Genomic DNA, 22,757 nt, shown 5'->3' with positions numbered 1-22,757 from the left:
TTTTGGTTGAGAGTGACAATAAATCAGTCATGATGGAATGGCGGGGTACAGATAGGGTAAATGCAAGCAGGCCTTTTCCACAGGTTCTGTGAGACTAGAACGAGAGGTCATGGGTTGAGGGTGAGAGGTGAAACATTTCATGGGAACCTGCTCGCTCAAGAGGCCGGTGCGATTGTGGAACGAGCTGCCAGAGGAGTTGGTGGATGCAGGTTCGACTTCAACACTTAACAGATGTTTGGACAGGTACCCGGATCGGAGAGATATGATCCAGGTGTGGATAGATGGGACGAGGCAGCAAAACGGGTCAGCATGGACTAGATGGGTTGAAGGGCCTGGGCTTTGGTGCTCTCTGACAATGGGTGGCCCTGAAACCTCCTAGCTGTCACCTTAAACAGGCGCCTTTCTCTCTCTCTGTTTCAGATACCCCTCCCTATGATGGGAAAGAGGTCTTCAATCTCCACCCTCTCAATGTCTCTGAGAATCTTACGTACCTCCAATTTTGGGGATGGGGGTGGGGAACCACCCTTCAGCCTCCTTCGTTCCAGGGAAAACAGTCCCAGCCTGTCCAGCCTCTCCTTATAACTCAATCCCTCCAGTCCCGGAAACATCCTGGTGAACCTTTCCTGCCCTCTCTCCAGCTTAATGACATCCTTCCCATAGCTGGGTGACCAGAACTGCACACAATACTCCGAGTGCGGCCTCACTGACGTCCTGCACAGGTTAACGTGACATCCCAATACTCCAAGTGTTTTATGAGAACCCAGAAACCCCGTTGCTTTAGTGTACAGAGGGCCCACCACCGTACCGTACAGGACTGGCGTAGGAATTCCGTCTGCCTCGCGCCTGGTGGTAGATATCGGTCGGCAGCAAGGTCCAGCCGTCTCCTCGGCCGATGGTCTGCCCGTCTCCCCGCATGTCTATACGGAAAGGGTCACAGAGGTCAGCGCAGAGAGCTCTCGAATGCAAGCAGTAAGGGTCAGACACAGGGTGAAGCTCCCTCCACACCGTCCCATCACACACTCCCGGGGTCGGACACAGAGTGAAGCTCCCTCCACACCGTCCCATCACACACTCCCGGGGTCAGACACAGGGTGAAGCTCCCTCCACACCGTCCCATCACACACTCCCGGGGTCAGACACAGAGTGAAGCTCCCTCCACACCGTCCCATCACATACTCCCAGGGACAGATACAGAGTGAAGTTCCCTCCACACCGTCCCATCACACACTCCTGGGACCAGACACAGAGTGAAGCTCTCTCCACACCGTCCCATCACACACTCCCGGGGTCAAACACAGAGTGAAACTCCCTCCACACTGTCCCATCACACACTCCCGGGACCAGACACAGAGTGAAACTCCCTCCACACTGTCCCATCACACACTCCCGGGGTCAGACACAGAGTGAAACTCCCTCCACACCGTCCCATCACACACTCCCGGGGTCAGACACTGAGTGAAGCTCCCTCCACACCGTCCCATCACACACTCCCAGGGACAGATACAGAGTGAAGTTCCCTCCACACCGTCCCATCACACACTCCCGGGACCAGACACAGAGTGAAGCTCTCTCCACACCGTCCCATCACACACTCCCGGGGTCAAACACAGAGTGAAGCTCCCTCCACACCGTCCCATCACACACTTCCAGGGTCAGACACTGAGTGAAGCTCCCTCCACACCGTCCCATCACACACTCCCAGGGACAGATACAGAGTGAAGTTCCCTCCACACCGTCCCATCACACACTCCCGGGACCAGACACAGAGTGAAGCTCTCTCCACACCGTCCCATCACACACTCCCGGGGTCAAACACAGAGTGAAACTCCCTCCACACTGTCCCATCACACACTCCCGGGGTCAGAAACAGAGTGAAACTCCCTCCACACCGTCCCATCACACACTCCCCGGGTCAGACACAGAGTGAAGCTCCCTCCACACCGTCCCATCACACACTCCCGGGGTCAGACACTGAGTGAAGCTCCCTGCACACCATCCATCACACGCTCCTGGAGTCAGACACAGAGTGAATCTCCCTCTACGCCGTCCCATCACACACTCCCGGGGTCAGACACAGAGTGAAACTCCCTCCACACCCTCTGTCAGTAAACCCTCTCCTCCAATACCTCCAGACGCAGACGAGGGGCCAAACTCCACGGCTGGATCGCCAAGCCGGAGTTGCAGGCTGCGTCCGTACCTCCGCACCCATCGGCCTCGCATCGCGTCCGCGCTCACGCCCAGCCCCTGCGCTGACACAGCAGCCCGCTGCTGCTTCTCGAACCGCCGCTCCAGCTCCCTCAGGCGAGGCTGCAGAGAGGAGATACGTGCGAGGCGGAACCTCAGACTCTCCCAGTACCCATAACCCGCCAAAGCCCTGGATTAGATCCCAGCCTGGAACCCAATCCCAGGGATCTATTATTCTATATATAAACCCCCGAATCCCTGGATTAGATCCCAGCCTGGAACCCACTCCTGGGGATCTGTTATTCTATATATAAACCCCCAAACCCCAGGATTTGATCCCAGCCTGCAACCCATTCCCAGATATGTTATTCTATATATAAACCTCCTGAACCCCTGGATTAGATCCCAGCCTGGAACCCACTCCTGGGGATCTATTATTCTATATATAAACCTCCCTGAACCCCTGGATTAGATCCCAGCCTGGAACCCACTCCTGGGGATTTGTTATTCTATATATAAACCCCCAAACCCCAGGATTTGATCCCAGCCTGTAACACATTCCCAGATATGTTATTCTATATATAAACCTCCTGAACCCCTGGATTAGATCCCAGCTTGTAACCCCCTCCCAGGGATCTGTTAGTCTATATCTGAACCCCCTGAATCCTTGGATTAGATCCCAGCCTGCAACTCACTCATGGGAATCTGTTATTCTATATATATACAGTGATGCCACAAAGTTTGTGAACCCTGTAGAATTTTCTCTATTTCTGCATAAATATGACCTAAAATGTGATCAGATCCACATGCAAGTCCTAAAACTAGATAAACAGAACCCAATTAAATAAATAACACAAAAAAAAGCATACTTGTTCATTTATGTATTGAGAAAACGGATCCAATATTACATGTATTTTGTTGCAAAAGGTATGTGAACCTTTGCTCTCAGTAACTGGTGTGACCCCCCCTTGTACAGCAATAACTTCAACCAGACGCTCCTGGTAATTGTTGATCAGTCCTGCACATTGGCTTGGAGGAATTTCAGGTCATTCCTCCTTCCAAACTGCTTCAACTCTGGGATGTTCCTTGCATGAACTGCTTGCTTCAGGTCCTTCCACGACATTTCAAAAGGATTAAGGTCAGGACTTTGGCTCGGTCAATCCAAAACACAAGTTGTCTTCTTTTTAAACCACTCTGTTGTTGATTTACTCTTGTCTTTCGGATCGTTGTTGCATTATCCAACTTCTTTTAAGCTTCAGGTAACGGACTGCTCCTCTGATATTCTCCTGTAAAATGTCTTGGTACAATTTTGAATTCATTGTTCCCTCAACGATTAAAAACTGCACAGGTCCTGAGGCAGCAAGGCAGCCCCAAAGCACGATGCTCCTTCCACCGTGCTTCACAGTTAGTGTGCAATGCTCTTTTTCCTCCGAGCATAGCAATGCGTATTTCTGCCGAAAATTCAACTTTTGACTCACCTGTCCACAGAACATTGTCCCAGAAACATTGTAGAGCATCTGGGTGGTCTTTTGCAAACTTGAGACTTGCTGCAATGTTTTTTTTGGAGAGCAGTTATTTCCTACATGGTGTCTTTCCATGAACACCATGCTTGTTCGGTGTTTTTCTTATAGTGGACTTTAGCAAGTTCTAGAGATTTCTGCAGGTCCATTTTTTGTTACCATTGGGCTCTTTTTCACCTCTTTTAGCACTGCGTGTTGTGCTCTTGGTGTGATCTTTGCAGGATACCCACTCCTAGGGAGAGTAGCAATAGTACTGAATTTCCTCCATTTGTACACAATTTCCCTTACCGTGGACTGATGAACACTCAGGTTTTTAGAAATGCTTTTGTAGCCTTTTCCAGCTTGATGCATCTCTACAATTCTTCTTCTAAGGTCCTCTGACAGTTGTTTTGATCAAGGCATGGTGCACATAAACAGATTTTTCTTGAGAAGAGCAGGCTCTCTCTAACCTGACTTTGTGTGTCTTTTGTACAGGGCAGGGCACCTCTACAACCCACACCTCCAATCTCATCTCAGTGATTGGAACACCCGACTCCAAATAGCTTTTGTAGAAGGCATTGCCCCAGAGGTTCACATAGTTTTCCCAACAAATACATGTAATATTGGATCATTTTTCTCAATAAATAAATGAACAAGTATAACATTTATTGGGTTCTCTTTATCTAGTTTTAGGACTTGCGTGAAGATCTGATCACATTTTAGGTCATATTTATGCAGAAACAGAGAAAATTCTACAGGGTTCACAAACCTTCTAGCATCACTGTAACCCCTCCAAACCCCTGGATCAGATCCCAGTCTGTAAGCCACTCCCAGAGATCTGTTACTGTGTATATAAACACCCGAATCCCTGGATTAGACCCCTGCCTGTACCCACTCCTGAGGACCTGTTATTCTATATATAAACCCCTGAACCCCTGGATCAGATCCCTGCCTGTAACCCACTCCCAGTGATCTGTTATTCTTTTAATAAACCCCCGAATCACAGGATCAGATCCCAGCCTGCAACCCACTCCTGGGGATCTGTTATTCTATATATAAACCCCCGAATCCCTGGATTAGATCAGATTCCAGGCTCCACGCTTTCCCAGGATGCCACTTACCCCTCCCCACTGAGCGCTCGGTTCCGAAGCTCGGTACACCCCTCCCGAACGACGAATCACCAATGGCGGTTTCTCCCCAGGTTCCAGCGGGTACTCCATGGGCAATCGGCCGGTCAGCTCCTGGAGCGAGAGGAGGGCACCGGGGAAGGGGTGAGGAGATGCGCGGAGACCCGGCACGGTGCTGGCGGTCGCTTGGTACGGGGATAGGGTGCAGACGCCGCACATGGGCAATGGGGCAGGGTCAGGATCGCACCCGGATGGTTGTACCCTCTGTGCCGCTGGTGAGCTCAGAGTACAGAAACAGGCCATTCGGCCCAATTGCTCAGTGCCAACCAAGATGCCCATCTAAGCCAGTCCATTTGCTCATGTTTGATGTATATCCCTCTGAATCTCTATGGTCAATACACCCATTCGAGTGCTTTTTAAATGTGTTAATCTACAGTACTGCGCAAAAGTCTTATGCACATGTACATAGCTAGAGTGCCCAAGACATTTGCACAGTACTGTATTTGCCGATGTGGAGCGGAGATCGAGTTTGTAGATTCTGGCGGAAGCAAAGGATGATGAGGATGATGGGCGGGGGATGTAGGACAGAAAAGGAGTGCTGGAGGGGAGTGGTGGAGGGGAGGGGTGTGCATACACACCCAGCCCCGAGACACCGGGCAAGATAATTTGATTCCAAACTATTGGTTTATTGATCATTACAGAGTGCCTCTCTGGTGCTTCCCACTCCCTTCCCTTTCCCCAACCGTGACGAAATGGTGAAAAGCCTTGATAAAGCGGACGTGGAGAGGATGTTTCCCATGGTGGGACAGTCTAATAACAGAGGACACAGCCCCAGAATAGAGGGGCGTCATTTTGGAACAGAGATGAGAAGGAATTTCTTTAGCCAGAGAGTGGTGAATCTGTAGAATTCTTCGCCACAAGCAACTGTGGGGGCCAAGTCTTTGTGTATATTTAAGGCAGAGGCTGATAGATTCTTTGAATGGTCAGGGCATGAAGGGATACGGGGAGAAGGCAGGAGATTGGGGCTGAGAGAAAATTGGATCAGCCATGATGAAATAGGCCAAATGGCCAAATTCTGCTCCTGTATCTTATATTCTTATGGTTGCCCCTCTCCCTGTCCCCTTCCCACTCTCAGTCCACAATAGAGACCCATATCAGAATCAGGTTTATCATCTCTCACATACGACACCTTTCTATTCTGAGGCTGTGCCCCCTAGTCCTAGACTCTCCCATCGATAGGTTTCAATGAGATCCCCCTGAAGTTCAAGAAAAAATAAAACAGCACTGGGGAACGAAACAAAACTGAGGACAGATAAATCCCCAGGACCAGACACTGAGGCTTCATAAGGCATTGCTCAGACTGAACTTGGAGTATCGTTAGCAGTTTCGGGCCCCTTATCCAAGAATGGATGCGCTGGCGTTGGAGAGGGTCCAGAGGAGGTTCACAAGAATGTTTCTGGGAATGACAGGATTAGTGCGTGAAGATTGTTTGATGGCTCTGGGCCTTTACTCACTGTAATTTAGAGGAATGAGAGGGGATCTCATTGAAACCTATTGAATATTGAAAGGTCTAGATAGAGTGGACATGGAGGGGATGGGAGAGTCTAGTACTAGAGGACACAGCCTCAGAATAGAAAGGTGTCCATTTAGAATGGAGGTGAGGAGGAATTTCTTTAGCCAGAGGGTGGTGAATCTGTGGAATTAATTGCCACAGATGGCTGTGCAGGTTGAGTCAATGGATATGTTTAAAGTGGAGGTTGATAGGTCGGGACGTCAAAGGTTATGGGGAGAAGGCAGGAGAACGGGATAATAAATCAGCCTCGATGGAATGACAGAGCAGTCTCAATGGGCCGAATGGCCTAATTCAGCTCCTATGTTTTATTTGAGATGGTCTAGGCATGTCTTCCAATACTCTGCAATGATCCCCACTGACTGGAAGGGAAAAAGCGTACCCGCTCCCCCCCCCCCCGCCGACTGTCCCTGACAGTGTAAAGAACGAGGGATTAGTAGAGCACAGCTATCAAAAGGAAGGCATTAGACGTGGGTAATTTGGAGATAAACTACAGGAAATACTCAGCGGGGCAGGCGGCTGCTGTGGAGAGAGAACGGGCCCAGGTCAAACTACAGTCAAGGAAGCAGGGAAAGGGAATTTGGTGAGTAATAATCAGACTGGGGGGAGGCAGAGCACAGTTGGGGCAGCGGGTAGAGTCACTGTCTTGGGGATCCGGAAACCCGGGGTTGATCCCACACTCTGCTGTTTGTGATGTGCGTGGGTTGGGTGGGGAGGGGGGATTTATTGCGGTGGTGGGGGGAGGGGGGTTGATGAAGTGGGGTATGTGGGGAATGTGCAGGAGGGGGCAAGATGATGGTGGAACGTATGGGCAAGAGTGATGCAGGTGAATAGGGTGGGGGGGGGAGAAGATGACGGGGAGTGGATAGACCATGTGGGAGGTAAGGTTGTGAATTACCTGGGTGGGGAGATGGCGGAGAATGTGGAAGGGAAATGATGGGGATTATCTGGGGAATGTGTGTTGTGAGGGGTAGATGATGGGGGAGGGAATGAAATCGGTTGGTTTGTGGGTGGGCAGGGGCTTGATGGGCTGAAGGGCCTGTTCTGAAACTGGACGGTTCGTGGTTCAGCAGGGGCTGTTCCAGCGACGCAGGAGAGGCTGGGCAGCGGAGGGGAGTAGAGGGGAGCAGAGCCCTGACCCAGCCGTCACCCCCATACTCACAGCCTCCTGCAGACACAGAGCCCTCAGCTCCCCGATCTTCCTCCGCAGGCTGTCCTCCATATTCTGCCGCCGCAGCGCCAGCTCGATCCTCCGCTCCCCCTTCGCGTGCCCCGCCTTGGTGTACCGCTGCAGTCCTGTGGGGTCAGTCAGGGGTGAGAGGTGATTGGGTGGGGGTCAAATACTGAAACAACCATCTGTCCAAACTCACTCCAGTCCAGTGTAATCATCTCAAATTCTGGTCCAATACACTCCGGTCCGAACTTACTTTGCTCCGCTCCGGTTTAGTTGAGTCTCCAGTCCAATCGAGTGGACTCTGGCCCTGGTCCATCCAGAACGAACAGATCTGCTCTGGTCTGGTCTGAACTTAACTCAGTTGTTCTGGTCAGCCCAGCTCAGTCCTGTCCAAACAGATCTCAAAGCAACACACACACACACAAAATGCCAGAGGAACTCAGCAGGTCAGGCAGCATCTACAGAAATGAATAAACAGTTGACGTTTCAGATCAAGATGCTTCATCAGAGCTGAAAAAGGAAGGGGGAAGATGCTCGAATAAGGGGAGAAGAAGGAAGATTAGCTAGACAGTAATAGGTGAAGCCAGGTGAGAGGGAAAGATAAAGGGCAGGAGAGGAAAGAATCTGATAGGAGAGGAGAATGGACCATAGAAGAATGAGAACGAAGAGGGGACCCAGGGAAAGGTGATAGGCCGGTGAGGAGAAGAGACTAGAAGCCAGAGTGGGGAGTAGAAAGTGACTACGGTCTGATCGGAACATAATCCAGTCCGGTCCAAACTTAACTCAGCCTAGTGGAGTCTGGTCAGTCTCGCCTGATCTGTTTGGGAAGCTTTAGTCCAAATTGCACCCGCTCCTGCTGGGTTTAGTTCGGTCTGGTTTTGTGAAAAGCTGTCTGGTCCCTACATCCAATAACTGAACAGTCCATTCCCTGGAATGCCCCCAACCCCCCCCCACCCACCCCAGACCCATCCCGACACACCCTCACGATCGTGGGTTCACCTACCAGGAGAGCCGAAGTCACCAGTTGCCATGGTCACCATTTGACCTTCGACCTCCATGCCTCCGGTGACGGGGAGGGGATTCGACCTTCCTGCTGGTGGGAGAAGGGAGAATTAATTCATGAGAAGGAGCAGAGGGTGAGGCGCGGAGGGAGAGGCAGTGACACAAAACCCCATCCACCACGAGAGGGTGCGGTGGAACATAGTGGAGGGAGCTTCACTCTGTGTCTGACCCCGGGAGTGTGTGATGGGACGGTGTGGAGGGAGCTTCACTCTGTTTCTGACCCCGGGAGTGTGTGATGGGACAGTGTGGAGGGAGCTTCACTCTGTGTCTGACCCCGGGAGTGTGTGATGGGACGGTGTGGAGGGAGCCTCACTCTGTTTCTGACGCCGGGAGTGTGTGATGGGACAGTGTGGAGGGAGCTTCACTCTGTGTCTGACCCCGGGAGTGTGTGATGGGACGGTGTGGAGGGAGTTTCACTCTGTGTCTGACCCCGGGAGTGTGTGATGGGACGGTGTGGAGGGAGTTTCACTCTGTGTCTGACCCTGGGAGTGTGTGATGGGATGGTGTGGAGGGAGCTTCACTCTGTGTCTGACCCCGGGAGTGTGTGATGGGACGGTGTGGAGGGAGTTTCACTCTGTGTCTGACCCCGGGAGTGTGTGATGGGACGGTGTGGAGGGAGCTTCACTCTGTGTCTGACCCCGGGAGTGTGTGATGGGACGGTGTGGAGGGAGCTTCACTCTGTGTCTGACCCCGGGAGTGTGTGATGGGACGGTGTGGAGGGAGCTTCACTCTGTGTCTGACCCCGGGAGTGTGTGATGGGACGGTGTGGAGGGAGCTTCACTCTGTGTCTGACCCCGGGAGTGTGTGATGGGACGGTGTGGAGGGAGCTTCACTCTGTGTCTGACCCCGGGAGTGTGTGATGGGACGGTGTGGAGGGAGCTTCACTCTGTGTCTGACCCCGGGAGTGTGTGATGGGACGGTGTGGAGGGAGCTTCACTCTGTGTCTGACCCCGGGAGTGTGTGATGGGACGGTGTGGAGGGAGCTTCACTCTGTGTCTGACCCCGGGAGTGTGTGATGGGACGGTGTGGAGGGAGCTTCACTCTGTTTCTGACGCCGGGAGTGTGTGATGGGACAGTGTGGAGGGAGCTTCACTCTGTGTCTGACCCCGGGAGTGTGTGATGGGACAGTGTGGAGGGAGCTTCACTCTGTGTCTGACCCCGGGAGTGTGTGATGGGACAGTGTGGAGGGAGCTTCACTCTGTGTCTGACCCCGGGAGTGTGTGATGGGACAGTGTGGAGGGAGCTTCACTCTGTGTCTGACCCCGGGAGTGTGTGATGGGACGGTGTGGAGGGAGCTTCACTCTGTGTCTGACCCCGGGAGTGTGTGATGGGACAGTGTGGAGGGAGCTTCACTCTGTGTCTGACCCCGGGAGTGTGTGATGAAATGGTGTGGAGGGAGCTTCACTCTGTGTCTGACCCCGGGAGTGTGTGATGGGACAGTGTGGAGGGAGTGTCACTCTGTCTGACAGAGTTGACCCGAGTCAGTTTGAGTCCATACCTGGCTGTACTCACCTGCACAGGCTAGTCACTGTCATCAGTCATTGCTCCTATGACTGCCCCAGGACGGTTGGGACAACGTTCTCCTCAGGCAGAACCTAAAATATTCACAGCGTTGACTAACAGGACTGTCTCACACTGAAGACAAAAAAAGAATGGGATGAGTTGTTGCACAAAAAAAAATTATCAATCCAGTTTCTGTTCTGTGAGTTCAAGATAAATTATCATTCAACCATACACATGTATACAGCTAGATGAAATATCGTTCCTCTGGGACCAGTACATACATACAGTGCATATAGCTATGATCCAGCACACAGAGTCACAAAATAATATTAGCACAAGTCCCTGAATGGCATGGACTGAAGGTTGATGGTGCATGGGATGTTCCCTGGAGCCAGGTTTCCATAAGAGCAAACACGTAGCAGTTCCTCATCTCACTCTGGGAGGTAATAAAACTAGTCTTCCAAGGAGCGAACACTGGAGAACAGCACTGATGGGGGAGTCAGACTGCAGGGGCAAGTACAGATTCCAGTCTGCCTGTCGTGCCTTGGTTCTCCCTCAGACTGCCTCCTCCTCCTCTGCAACGAGTGACGCTGGTAACTTGGGATGAGGCAAGGTGGGGAGCCCAGGAAACTCATGTTCTGCCCCCGGGCAGTGGTGAATCTGTGGGACCTCTCTGTCGCACAGGGAACTGATGAGGAGGGAGCCCAATACGTAGGATCCAACGTATAGGACAGCAAGAGGCTGCAATTGGCTGTAGACTAGGCCAGCTCTGATTGAATGAGGTTTAAAAGCTGTGGTCACCTATCCATGGGAAAGACATCAATAAGATGGAAAGATTGCAGAGAAAAATTTACGAGGATGTTGCTAGAACTTGAGGACTTGACTTATTAGAGAGAAAGATTGAATACGTTCGGACTTTATTCCCTGGAACACAGGGGAGATTTGACAGGAATTTACGAAATTATGAGGGGTATAGACAGTGGGCACGTGGCTAAGTGGTTAAGGCGTTCAACTGGCGACCTGAAGGTCATGAGTTCGAGCCCCAGCCGAGGCAGCTTGTTGTGTCCTTGAGCAAGGCACTTACTCACACATTGCTCTGCGACGACACTGGTGCCAAGCTGTATGGGTCGTAGTGCCCTTCCCTTGGACAACATTGGTGTTATGGAGTGGGGAGACTTGCGGCATGGGCGACTGCTGGTCTTCCATACAATCTTGCCCAGGCCTGCGCCCTGGAGAGTGAAGACTTTCCAGGCGCAGATCCATGGTCTCGCAAGACTAACGGATGCCTTTATAGACAGGGTATATGCAAGCAGGCTTTTTTCCCGTTGAGGTTAGGTGAGATTAGAACTAGAGGTCATGGGTGAAGGGTGAAATGTGAAATGTATTTAGGGAAACATGAGGGGAAACTTTCTTCACTCAGAGAGCAACACGTACGAAATGCTGGAGGAACTCAGCAGGCCAGGCAGCATCTAAACGGCCTGCTGAGTTCCTCCACAAGTTTGTGTGCGTTGCTTGGATTTCCAGCATCTGCAGGTTTTCTCTTGTTTGTGATTCACTCAGAGGGTGGTGAGAGTGCCAGCAGAAGTGCTGGATGTGGGTCTGATTTCGATACTCACGAGAAGTTTGGATAAGTACATGGATGGGAGGGGTATGGAGGACTCCAGTCCAGGTGCAGGTCAGACAGACAAGGCAGAGTAACAGGTCAGCATGGACTCAATGGGCTGAAGGGCCTGTTTCTGTGCTGTAGTTCCCTTTGAGACTGGTTGGTTTGTGGCAGCAGTACAGAGCAAAGCTATAAAATTTATTCATTGATTTCTTTCTGTGATTTATAATGAATAAACAGTGCGGAAGAATAGTGAGCTGGTGTTCAAAGGCCGTTCGAAATCTGATGGCGGAGGGGAAGAAGCTGTTCCGAGAATGCTGACAGCATGTCCTTGGGCTCCTGTACCTCCTCCCTGATGGCAGAGACGAGAAGAGGCCATGTCCCGGATGGTGAGAGTCCTTCAAGATAGATGCTGCCTTCTTGTGTGACATCTTGAAGACGTCCTCGATGGTGGGGACGGTTGTGGCCGTGATGGAGCTGGGTTAAGTCTGCAACCCTCTGCAGTCTGTTCTGATCCTGTGCATTGCAGCCTCCATACTAGATGGTGACGCAAACAGTTAGACTGATCTCCACCATACATCTATAGAAAGTTGCCAGAGTTTTTGGTGAAATCTGCTCAAACTCCTAATGAAGTAGAGCTGCTGGTGTTCCTTCTTTGTGATTCCATTGATGTGCTGGGCCCAGGGAAGGTCCTCTGAGATGTTGAAAGCACTTCTGACAACCTCGGTGAGGACTGGAGTGTGTTCTCCCAAAGTCCCCTTCCAGAAGTCCAAAACGTCCCAACACCGCCTTGCAGAAGTCCACAGCCTCACTCAGGTTGTTGTTGTGACATCCCTCAACCAGCTGATCCATCACGCTCCTATACGCCTCGTCTCTATCTGAGATTCCATCAACAGTGGTACACGAGATCGCAACGGAGGATTGTAGACTCAGCAGCTCCATCACGGGCACAACCCTCCTCAACCAAAGAACATTATCAAAGTACGTATGTAGTGTACAACCCTGAGATTCATCTTTCCATGGAGACGCCCCATCTCCAGTCTTCCTGGCCTGCAACATTGTGGAACCTTCTCAGAGAGAGCAAAGTCCCAGATCACATGATCAGTTCAAAAACACACCAACAAGGTCATCCTCAAAGGACAGTGTCTCAAGAAAGTGACATCCAGCATTAAGGACTCTCACCACCTGGAATATGCCTCTCTGATTACTACCATCAGGGAAGATGCATACCATCAGGAAGATGCATACCATCAGGGAAGATGCATAACCATCAGGGAAGATGCATACCATCAGGAAGATATTCCTCAAGGTTTTAGGAACATCTCCTTTCCCACCCCACCATCAGGTTTCCAAACAGTTTATGAACCCGTCAACACCACCTCACCATTCCTCTTTTATTTATTTTTCAAAGTATATTTATTATCAATGTGCAGGTATGTCACCATATACAACTCTGAGATTCATTTTCTAGTGGGCAGACCCAATAAATACAATAATCACAATAGAATCAACAAAATACCACACCAATTTGGGCATTCAACCAGATGCCAGAAGACAACAAACTGTAAAAACAAAAAGAAAGAAATAATAATAATGATAAAAAAATAAGCAATAAATATCGAAAATTTGAGATGAAGGGTCCTTGAAAGTGGGTCCACAGGTTGTGGGAACATTTCAACGATGGGGCAAGTGAAGGTGAGTGAAGTTATCCTCTTTGGTTCAAGAGCCTGATGGTTGAGGGGTAATAAGTGGTCTTGAACCTGATGGTACGAGTCCTGATGCTCCTGCACCTTCTTCTTGATGTTTGAGAGGTTATAGCTGTTCCTAAACCTGGTGGTGCGAGTCCTGAGGGTTGTGCACCTTCTTCCTGATGGTAGCAGTGAGAAGAGAGCAAGACCTGGCCGGTCGGGGTCCCTGATGATGGATGCTGCTTTCTTGCGACAGTGTCCCATGTAGAGGTGCTCAATGGTGGGGAGGGCTTTACCCATGATGGAGTGGGCTATATCTACCACTTTATGCAGGATTTTCTATTCAAGGGGCATTGGTGTGATGCAGCCAGTAAATATACAGTTCTCTCTTTTAAAACTTAGAGTAATTTTTATGTCTTTGCATGGAACAGCTTCCGCAAAACAACAGATCTCACATCATCTAAGCCTCATTATAATAAACCTGATTCGTTAGCTCCAGTTCCCTCCCACCAGATGCTGCCTGACCTGCCGAGAACCTGCGGCAGTTTTTCCCAATCAGACACCTCTGCTAAATGAGGAGGAGTTGTGGCTTAGCCACTGAGACAGGTTCGTCTCCCCTCTGCCCCCCCTCCCAAGAGCCTACCCTGAGAGTAGGGTGGGAAGAGCAGGTCAGGGGTTAATCGCAGCACGTTATCGTGAGACATAGGCCCTTTGGCCCATCTTATCTGTGCTACCAACCATCAGTTAACACTGATTTCAATTCATTGGAATACAAAACATGGAAATACACAGAACAGGATTTCCTCAAACATTTAATGAACCACATTGTGCAGAACTAGTGGAAACACTAATTAAATGTTTAACTAAATCAGTCTCTTGCTGCCTACACAATCTCCACCTCACCCCCATTCCCTACACGTTCATGTATCTAACTGCTTCTTAAACACCTCTATCGTATCTGCATCCAGCTCCAGCTCTGGAAGGACATTCCAGGCACCCGCCTGCCACACACATCTCAGATCATAGTGCAGCAGTTAGCACAAAGCTTTACAGTACAGGCGACACAGGTTCAATTCCCACCGCTGCTTGTATGTTCTCCACCTGACGACATGGGTTTCTTCCGGGTGAATCGGTTTCCTCCCACAGTACAAAGATGTACCAGTTGGTAGGTTAATTGGTCTTTGTAAATTGTCCCGTGATCAGTCTAGGATTAATTAAGGGGTTTGCTGGATGGTGCAGCTCGAAAGGCCGGAATGGTCTACTTATTACTGCCCTCAGGTATTAGACGTTTCCACCCTGGGTGAAAAAATACCGGCTCCCTACTCTACCTACACCTCATGTAGTTTTATAAACCTCCCTCAAGTCTCTCCTCAGCCTCAAACACTCCAGAGAAAACAACCCAAGTTTGTCCAATCTCTCCTTATATCGTGCTCTCTAGTTCACGCAGCACCCTGGTGAACCTCTTCTGCAACCTCTCCAAAGCCCCCACACCCTTCCCAGAATCTAATGCAGATCAAGTATCACAATTAAAGACACACTCACCCTGAGCATTCTCTCCTCCCCCAGAGGGCAGAAACTTTAACGTATGGAACATCATTACTGTTTTACCTGAGATGCCAAGGTAACGTAGTGTTTAGCAGAATGCTTTACGGTGCCAGAGTCCAACCAGGGTTCAATTCTCGCCACTGTCATTCAACGTCAATAAGACCAAGGAACTGATTGTGGACTTCAGAAAGGGTAAGATGAGGGAACACATACCGGTCCTCATCGAGGGATCAGAAGAGGAAAGGATGCGCAATTTCAAGTTCCTGGGTATCAACATCTCTGAGGATCTATCATGGACAATTATAAAGAAGGCACAACAGCGGCTATATTTCACTGGGAGTTTGAGGGGCTTTGGATTTCCAGCATCTGTCAAAATTTGCACCTGGTGGGGTTTAAACTAGAGTGGCTGGGGGATGGGAACCAGAGTGCTAGAGAGGTTGTGGAGGCAGATGTTGGTAAGACCTCAGACGAAGTCAGGAATCAAAAGGTTGAGCATGGTGTGACTAGTGTCCTGAGCTGTGTATATTTCAATGCAAGTATCGTAGGAAGGGCAGATGAGCTCAGGGCATGAATAACACCAGGAATTATGATATTACAGCCATTAGTGAGACTTGGTTGCAGGAGGGGCAAGACTGGCAAGACTGGCAGCTCAATATTCCGGGGTTCCGTTGCTTTAGACGCAACAGAATGGGAGGGATTGTGGGGGAGGGGGCGTTCCTAGTCAGGGAAAAGGTCACAGCAGTGCTCAGTCAGGACAGACTGGAGAACTGGTCTCGTCAGGCTTTACAGGTGGAACTGAGGAATAAGAAAGGTATGACCACATTAATGGGGCTATGTTACAGGCCACCAAATGGTCCGCGGGAATAAGGAGAACAAATCAGACTGTTGCAAGGAACATAAGCTTATTATAGTAGGTGATTTTAACTTTCCACATATTGACCGGGACTCCCATATTGTAAAAGGACTAGGGATAGAGTTTGTCAAATGTATTCAGGAAAGTTTCCTTCATCAGTACATAGACGTCCCAATGAGAGAGTGTCTGATACTTGATCTGCTATTGGGGAACGAGACAGGGCAGGTGACACAAGTTTGTGTAGGGGGACACTTTGCATCTGGTGGTCACAATGCCATTAGTTTCAAAGTAAATATGCAACGAGGCAGGTCTGGTCTGCGAGTTGAGATTCTATATTGGAGAAAGGCCAATTTTGATGGTATCAGAAATCATCTGGCAAGTGTGGATTGGGATAGACTGTTTTCTGGCAAAGGTGTGCGTGCTAAGTGGGAGGCCTTCAAAAGTGAAACTTTGAGAGTATAAAGCTTGTATGTGCCTGTCAGAATAAAAGGAAAAGATAATAAGTGCAGGGAATCTTGGTTTTCAAGAGATATTGAGACCCTGGTTAAGAGAAAAAAAGGAGGTGCATGTACTTATGGAGTACAAGAAATGCAAACGAACACTTACAAAAGAATCAGGACGACTAAAAGAAAGCATGAGGTTACCGTAGCAGACAAGATGAATGAGAATCCTAAAGTATTCTACTGCAATGTTAAGACCAAAAGGACTGTAAGGGACAAAATTGGTCCTCTGAAAGATCAGAATGTGTGGAGACAAAAGAGATGGGGGAGATCTTAAATTTTTATTTTGCATCTGTATTTATGCAGGAGACTAACACAGTGTCTATAAAAGTGACTATCTGGACGATCTGGACAACCGGGTCAGCAGATTTGCAGATGACACCAAGACTGGGAGTGTAGTAGACAGTGAGAAAGGCTATCATGGCTTGCAGAGGGCAAGTCTCACATGGTGAACAGTCGGGCACTGAGGAGTGTGGTAGAACAAAGGGACCTGGGAATACAGGTCCATAATTCATTGAAAGTGGCATCTCAGGTAGATCGGGTTGTAAAGAAAGCTTCTGGCACATTTACATTCACAACTCAAAGCATTGAATACAGCAGACGGGATGTAAACTATATAAGACATTGGTGAGGCCTAATTTGGAGTATCGTGTGCAGTTTTGGTCACCTACCTACAGGAAAGATGTAAATGAGATTGAAATAGCACAGAGAAAACTTACAAGGGTATTGACTGAGTTATAAGGAAAGATTGAATAGGTTTATTCCTTGGGATGTAGAAGATTGAGAGAAGATTTGATAGAGGTGTACAAAATTATGAGGGGTAAATGCAAACAGGCTTTTCTCACTGAGTTTGGGTGGGACAGCAACTAGAGGTCATGGGTGAAGGGTGAAAGGTGAGAAGTTTAAGGGGAGCATGGGGGGAAACTCAGAGGGTCTTGAGAGCGTGGGACGAGCTGCCAGTGCAAGTGGTGCATGCAAGCTCGATTTCAACTTTTAAGAGAAGTTTGGACAGATACATGGATGGTAGGGGTATGGAGGGCTATGATCCGGGTGCAGGTCGATGGGAGTAGGCTGTCTAAATAGTTCAGGATGAACTAGGTGGGCCAAAGGGCCTATTCTGCACTTTACTCTGTGACTCGGTGACTCTATTTCCACCCTGGAGAAAAAATGCTGACTGTCTACACCTCACATAATTTTCTAAACGTCTGTAAGGTCTCTCCTCAGCCTCTGAAGCTCCAGAGAAACCAACCCAAGTTAGTCCAACCACTCCTTATAGCTCATAGCCTCTAAGTCAGTCTGCATCTTGGTGAACTTTCTCAAAGCTCTCACACCCTTCTTGGAATATAAAGCAACCAGCACAAAGCTCACCACCATGAATATTCTCTCCTCCCCCATCAGGCAGAAACATTATTCCCGTTTTCCGGGGCTGGCATAGTAGCATAGTGGTTAGCACGAGGCTTTACAGTACCAGAGACCAAGATTCAATTCTCGCCACTGTCACTCAACATCAGTACGACCAAGGAACTGATTGTCAACTTCAGAAAGGGCAAGACAAACCAGTCCTCATCGAGGGATCAGAAGTGGGGAAAGGGTGAGCAATTTTAAGTTCCTGGGTGAAAAGATCTCTGAGGATCTAACCTGGGCCCAACATATCGATGCAGTTACAGAGAAGACACGGCAGTGGCTGTATTTCATTGAAAGTTTGAGGAGGTTTGGTTTGTCACCAAAGACGCTCGCAAATTTCTACAGATGCACTGCGGAGAGCATTCTAACTGGCTGCATACCATCTGGTATGGGGGGCGGGTGTAGAAAGTTGTGAACTCAGTCAGCTCCATCATGGGCACGAGTCTCCCCAGAATCCAGGACATTCTTCACGGAGCAATGCCTCAGAAAGGCAACATCCATCATTAAGGGTCCCCATCACCCAGGACGTGCCCTCTTCTCAATGCTACCATCAGGAAGGAGGTACAGAAGCCTGAAGGCACACACTCAACGATTCAGCAACAGCTTCTTCCCCTCTGCCATCCGATGTCTGAACGGACATTGAACCCACGAACACTATCTCACTACTTTTTCTTCCTCTTTTTGAACTACTTATTTAAGTCTTAAAAATATAGAAATAATTCTTACTGTAATTCACAGTTTATATTATTATGCATTGCAATGTACGGCGGCCACATAACAACAAATTTCAGAACATATGCCAGTGATACCAAACCTGATTCTCATTCTGCCTGTAAGGAGTTTGTACGTTCTCCCCGTGACCGTGGGGGTTTCCTCTGGGTGCTCTGGTTTCCTCCCACAGTCCAAAGGCGGACTGGTTGGTGGGTTAATTGGCCATTGTAAATTGTCCCATAATTCGGCTAGAGCCCCAGCCGAGGCAGCGTGTTGTGTCCTTGAGCAAGGCACTTAATCACACATTGCTCTGCGACGACACTGGTGCCAAGCTGTATGGGTCCTAATGCCCTTCCCTTGGACAATATTGGTGTCGTGGAGAGGGGAGACTTGCAGCATGGGCAACTGCTGATCTTCCATACAACCTTGCCCAGGCCTGCACCCTGGAGAGTGAAGACTTTCCAGACGCAGATCCATGGTCTCGCAAGACTAATGGATGCCTTTTTTAGGCTAGAGTTAAATCAGGGCTGGAAGGGTCTGTTACACACTGTATCTCAATCAATAAATTCCTCACTGTACTGTGTAATGGAGCAGAATTAGGCCATTCAACCCATTCAATCATGACTGATTTACTATCCCTCTCAAGCATATTTTCCCTGTAACCTTTCACACCTTTACTAATCAAGAACCTATCAACCTCCACTTTAAATACACCCTATGGCCGTTTGTGGCAATAAATTCAACGTCCTCTGGCTATAGAAATTCATCCTCATCTCTGTTCTAAAGGGACGCCCCTCTATTCCGAGGCTGTGCCCTCTGGTCCTAGACTCTCCCACTATCGGAAACATCCTCTCCACATTTCGGCAAGCATGCGATACACCTTCACTTCCCTTTTCCTGACACAATCCTGTTAACTCCCCCCAGGATTCTCTCCCTCTCTGCTCGCACACACAGGCGGAGGTGGAGAAGATTCATCTTTTGACCCCGTACATTCGTTGGGATGTGCAGAGGGAACTGGAGCGACCAAGCAAAAGGGACAGGAATTATCCCCCAACCAAAATCAGGAATCCACTGCCCCAGTGGCCAAGAGGGAAGCTGGTTTTCCTGGGAATGTCAGCCTGTGCTCGGTGGAGGAGGGAGGCTCGGAGAGGTCCCGAACTGGGAGCAGGGGTGGGGACGGTCCCAAGCACGGACGGATTACCAGGAATCCGCAGGCTGTTCGCCAGAGTTTATCTGGAACGTCCCAGACAGAACTTCCCAACACCTGCACAGGATAGAGAGCAGGAAGGGGATGTGCGTCTAACCCACAGCCGTTGCTAGGCGACCGGTTATGGGCCCTGGGAAACAGACCGGAGAAAACCGGCCTCCCATCCCACAACATGGATCAGTGACAATGCACAGATCCAACCCCTGCCTCACGGTATAAAATGTTCGGGGAGAAGGAGATGGCTGTCGCTGATGAGAGTGGGGACACAGGGCATTGGGGAAGAGGGGTCACTGAGGGGTGGTGTGAGGGAGCTGGATTAACATCAATGGGGATACAGTCAGTGACACAGGGCGCTGGGGAAGAGGGGTCACTGAGGGACGGTGTGAGGGAGCTAGATTAATGTTGCTGGGGATACAGTCAGTGACACAGGGCACTGGCGTTGAGGGGTCACTGAGGGACAGTGTGAGGGAGCTGGATTAATGTCAGTGGGGATACAGTCCGTGACACAGGGCACTGGCGTTGAGGGGTCACTGAGGGACAGTATGAGGGAGCTGGATTAATGTCAGTGGGGATACAGTCCGTGACACAGGGTGCTGGGGTTGAGGGGTCAATGAGGGACAGTGTGAAGGAGCTGGATTAACGTCGGTGGGGATACAGTCCGTGACACAGGGCGCAGGGGGGTTGGGGGGGTCACTGAGGGTCAGTGTGAAGGAGCTGGATTAATGTCAGTGGGGATACAGTCAGTGACACAGGGTGCTGGGGTTGAGGGGTCAATGAGGGACAGTGTGAGGGAGCTGGATGAACGTCAGTGGGGATACAGTCCGTGACACAGGGTCCAGGGGGGTTGGGGGGGTCACTGAGGGACAGTGTGAGGGAGCTCGATGAACGTCAGTGGGGATACAGTCCGTGACACAGGGCACTGGGGTTGAGGGGTCAATGAGGGGCAGTGTGAAGGAGCTGGATTAACGTCAGTGCGGATACAGTCTTTCTTCCACCCGACACACTCTCGTTCCGTTTCTCTCCCGTTTTCGCCTGCTCTCTCCCCGGCTCATCTCCTCTTCCACACTCTCTTCCTCAACCGACACACTTTCTCTGTCTCTTTCACGCTCGCTCCATCGCTTCAATTCCTCCCTCTTTCTCTCACTCTTTCACATTACAACCTACCCCCCCCCCATATCTCTCTGTCCCTCCCTCCCTCCCAAACTCTCTCCCCTCTCCCTACATCACACCCTCTTCCTCCCTCCCACTCCCTTCCCCCTCTCTGTCTCTCCCTTCCCCCCTCGGTTCATCCCGGGCCGCTCTGAACCATGCCTCCGCTCCCCGTTCCCTTTTCCCCAGCCTCACCTCTCCGCGGTGCTCGAACTAAAGCGGCTCCGATCGGCTCGGCTCCAGGACTGTAGGCGGGCAGGTGCCCGGGGGGGAGGATCCAGTCCCGTCCCGCGGGCCGGCGCCGGGGAGGAGCCCAACCTGTCCCGGACAGGGAGGGAGCGTCCGCGACTCCGGCAAACCTACCCCGTCCGCCGTCCCCTTCACCTTTCCTTCCCCCTCCCCCTTCACTCTGTCCTGTTTTCCCTCCCCCTTCCCTATCTCCTTCCCTCTCTCGGCTTCCCAAACTCTTCCCCCCGTCTCTCCTTCCTTCCCTTTCTCTCCCCCCGCCTCCTCTCTCTTTCAGCTTCACAAACTCTCCCCGTCTCTCTCTCTTCTTCCCTTTCTCTTCTCTTTCACTCACTCCTTCCCCCTCGTTATCTTTCCCTCTCTCCTCTCCGCTTCCCAAACTATTTCTTCCCCACACACCCCCGGTTTCTGTCCTCTCTCTTTCTCTCTTCCCTTCCCTCTCTCTCACCTCCACCTCCGAACTCAGCCCCCAACTCTGTGGGGTCCGGAGCGCAGAGCGACCTGTTCCGGCCCCCACTCCCCGCACGTCCCGTCCCTCCAGCCGGCAGCTCCGAGACTTCCTGGAGCTGTGGCCTGGATTCCGAGCATTCCTCATCGGGCAGGTTAAAGGTGGAGCCCGGCCCGCAGCGGCCTGGGGGAGGGGAGAGGAGAGGAGGGGGAAGAGCAGTACGAGAGGGATGAGGGGGGAGGGGATGAGAGGGGGATGGGGGGAGGGGATGGGAGGGAGGGGGGGGGAGGGGATGGGAGGGAGGGGGGGGGAGGGGATGGGAGGGAGGGAGGGGGATGGGAGGGAGGGAGGGAGGGAGGGGGATGGGAGGGAGGGAGGGAGGGAGGGGGATGGGAGGGAGGGAGGGAGGGAGGGAGGGAGGGGGATGGGAGGGAGGGAGGGGGATGGGAGGGAGGGAGGGAGGGAGGGAGGGAGGGGGATGGGAGGGAGGGAGGGAGGGGGATGGGAGGGAGGGAGGGAGGGAGGGAGGATGGGAGGGAGGGAGGGAGGGAGGGAGGGGGATGGGAGGGAGGGAGGGAGGGAGGGAGGGAGGGAGGGGGATGGGAGGGAGGGAGGGAGGGAGGGAGGGAGGGAGGGAGGGGGATGGGAGGGAGGGAGGGAGGGGGATGGGAGGGAGGGAGGGAGGGAGGGAGGGGGATGGGAGGGAGGGAGGGAGGGGGATGGGAGGGAGGGAGGGAGGGAGGGAGGGGGGGAGGGGGATGGGAGGGAGGGAGGGAGGGAGGGGGATGGGAGGGAGGGAGGGAGGGAGGGGGATGGGAGGGAGGGAGGGAGGGGGATGGGAGGGAGGGAGGGAGGGGGGGGGGGAGGGGGATGGGAGGGAGGGAGGGAGGGAGATGGGAGGGAGGGTGGGGGATGGGAGGGGGGGAGGGAGGGGGATGGGAGGGAGGGAGGGAGGGAGGGGGATGGGAGGGGGGGAGGGAGGGGGATGGGAGGGAGGGAGGGAGGGAGATGGGATTGGAGGGAGGGAGGGAGGGGGATTGGAGGGAGGGAGGGAGGGGGATGGGAGGGAGGGAGGGAGGGACATTGAGAGGGGAAGAGGAGGGGGAGGAAGGAAGGGAGGGGAGGGATAAGGGAGAGAAGGGGGAAGGGGATGGGGAGGGGGAAGAGGGGAGGGGGAAGAGGGGAGGGGGAAGGGGAAGGGGGAAGAGGGAGGGGGAGGGGAAGGGGAAGAGGGAGGGGGGAGGGGAAGGGGAGGGAGGGAGGGAGGGAGGGGGATGGGAGGGA

At 51.6% G+C, this 22,757-nt stretch overlaps 1 protein-coding gene across 4 annotated transcripts in view; it reads right to left on the bottom strand.

The window, feature by feature from the left end:
• Window positions 1–21,636, bottom strand: part of LOC134339134 (coiled-coil domain-containing protein 120-like) — a 35,060-nt gene extending 13,424 nt beyond the window's left edge. The window contains exons 1-7 of one of the 4 annotated variants that reach the window (XM_063035483.1): window positions 21,474–21,636; window positions 10,129–10,251; window positions 8,558–8,644; window positions 7,543–7,676; window positions 4,805–4,924; window positions 2,127–2,307; window positions 806–917 (exon numbers count right to left, since the gene is read on the bottom strand). In XM_063035483.1, coding sequence (XP_062891553.1) covers window positions 806–917; window positions 2,127–2,307; window positions 4,805–4,924; window positions 7,543–7,676; window positions 8,558–8,612 — 602 coding nt within the window. In that variant the 5' untranslated portion in view covers window positions 8,613–8,644; window positions 10,129–10,251; window positions 21,474–21,636. Of the gene's footprint in view, window positions 1–805; window positions 918–2,126; window positions 2,308–4,804; window positions 4,925–7,542; window positions 7,677–8,557; window positions 8,648–10,128; window positions 10,252–20,974; window positions 21,201–21,473 lie in introns of those variants that run through there. The other 3 variants (XM_063035481.1, XM_063035480.1, XM_063035482.1) reach the window with 3 other exon arrangements.
• Window positions 21,637–22,757: the final 1,121 nt, after the last annotated feature.

This window comes from Mobula hypostoma, chromosome 28, assembly GCF_963921235.1.
Source record: "Mobula hypostoma chromosome 28, sMobHyp1.1, whole genome shotgun sequence".
In the NCBI taxonomy this organism is placed as follows: domain Eukaryota; kingdom Metazoa; phylum Chordata; class Chondrichthyes; order Myliobatiformes; family Myliobatidae; genus Mobula; species Mobula hypostoma.
This window is presented reverse-complemented; position numbering and strand designations above follow the sequence as displayed.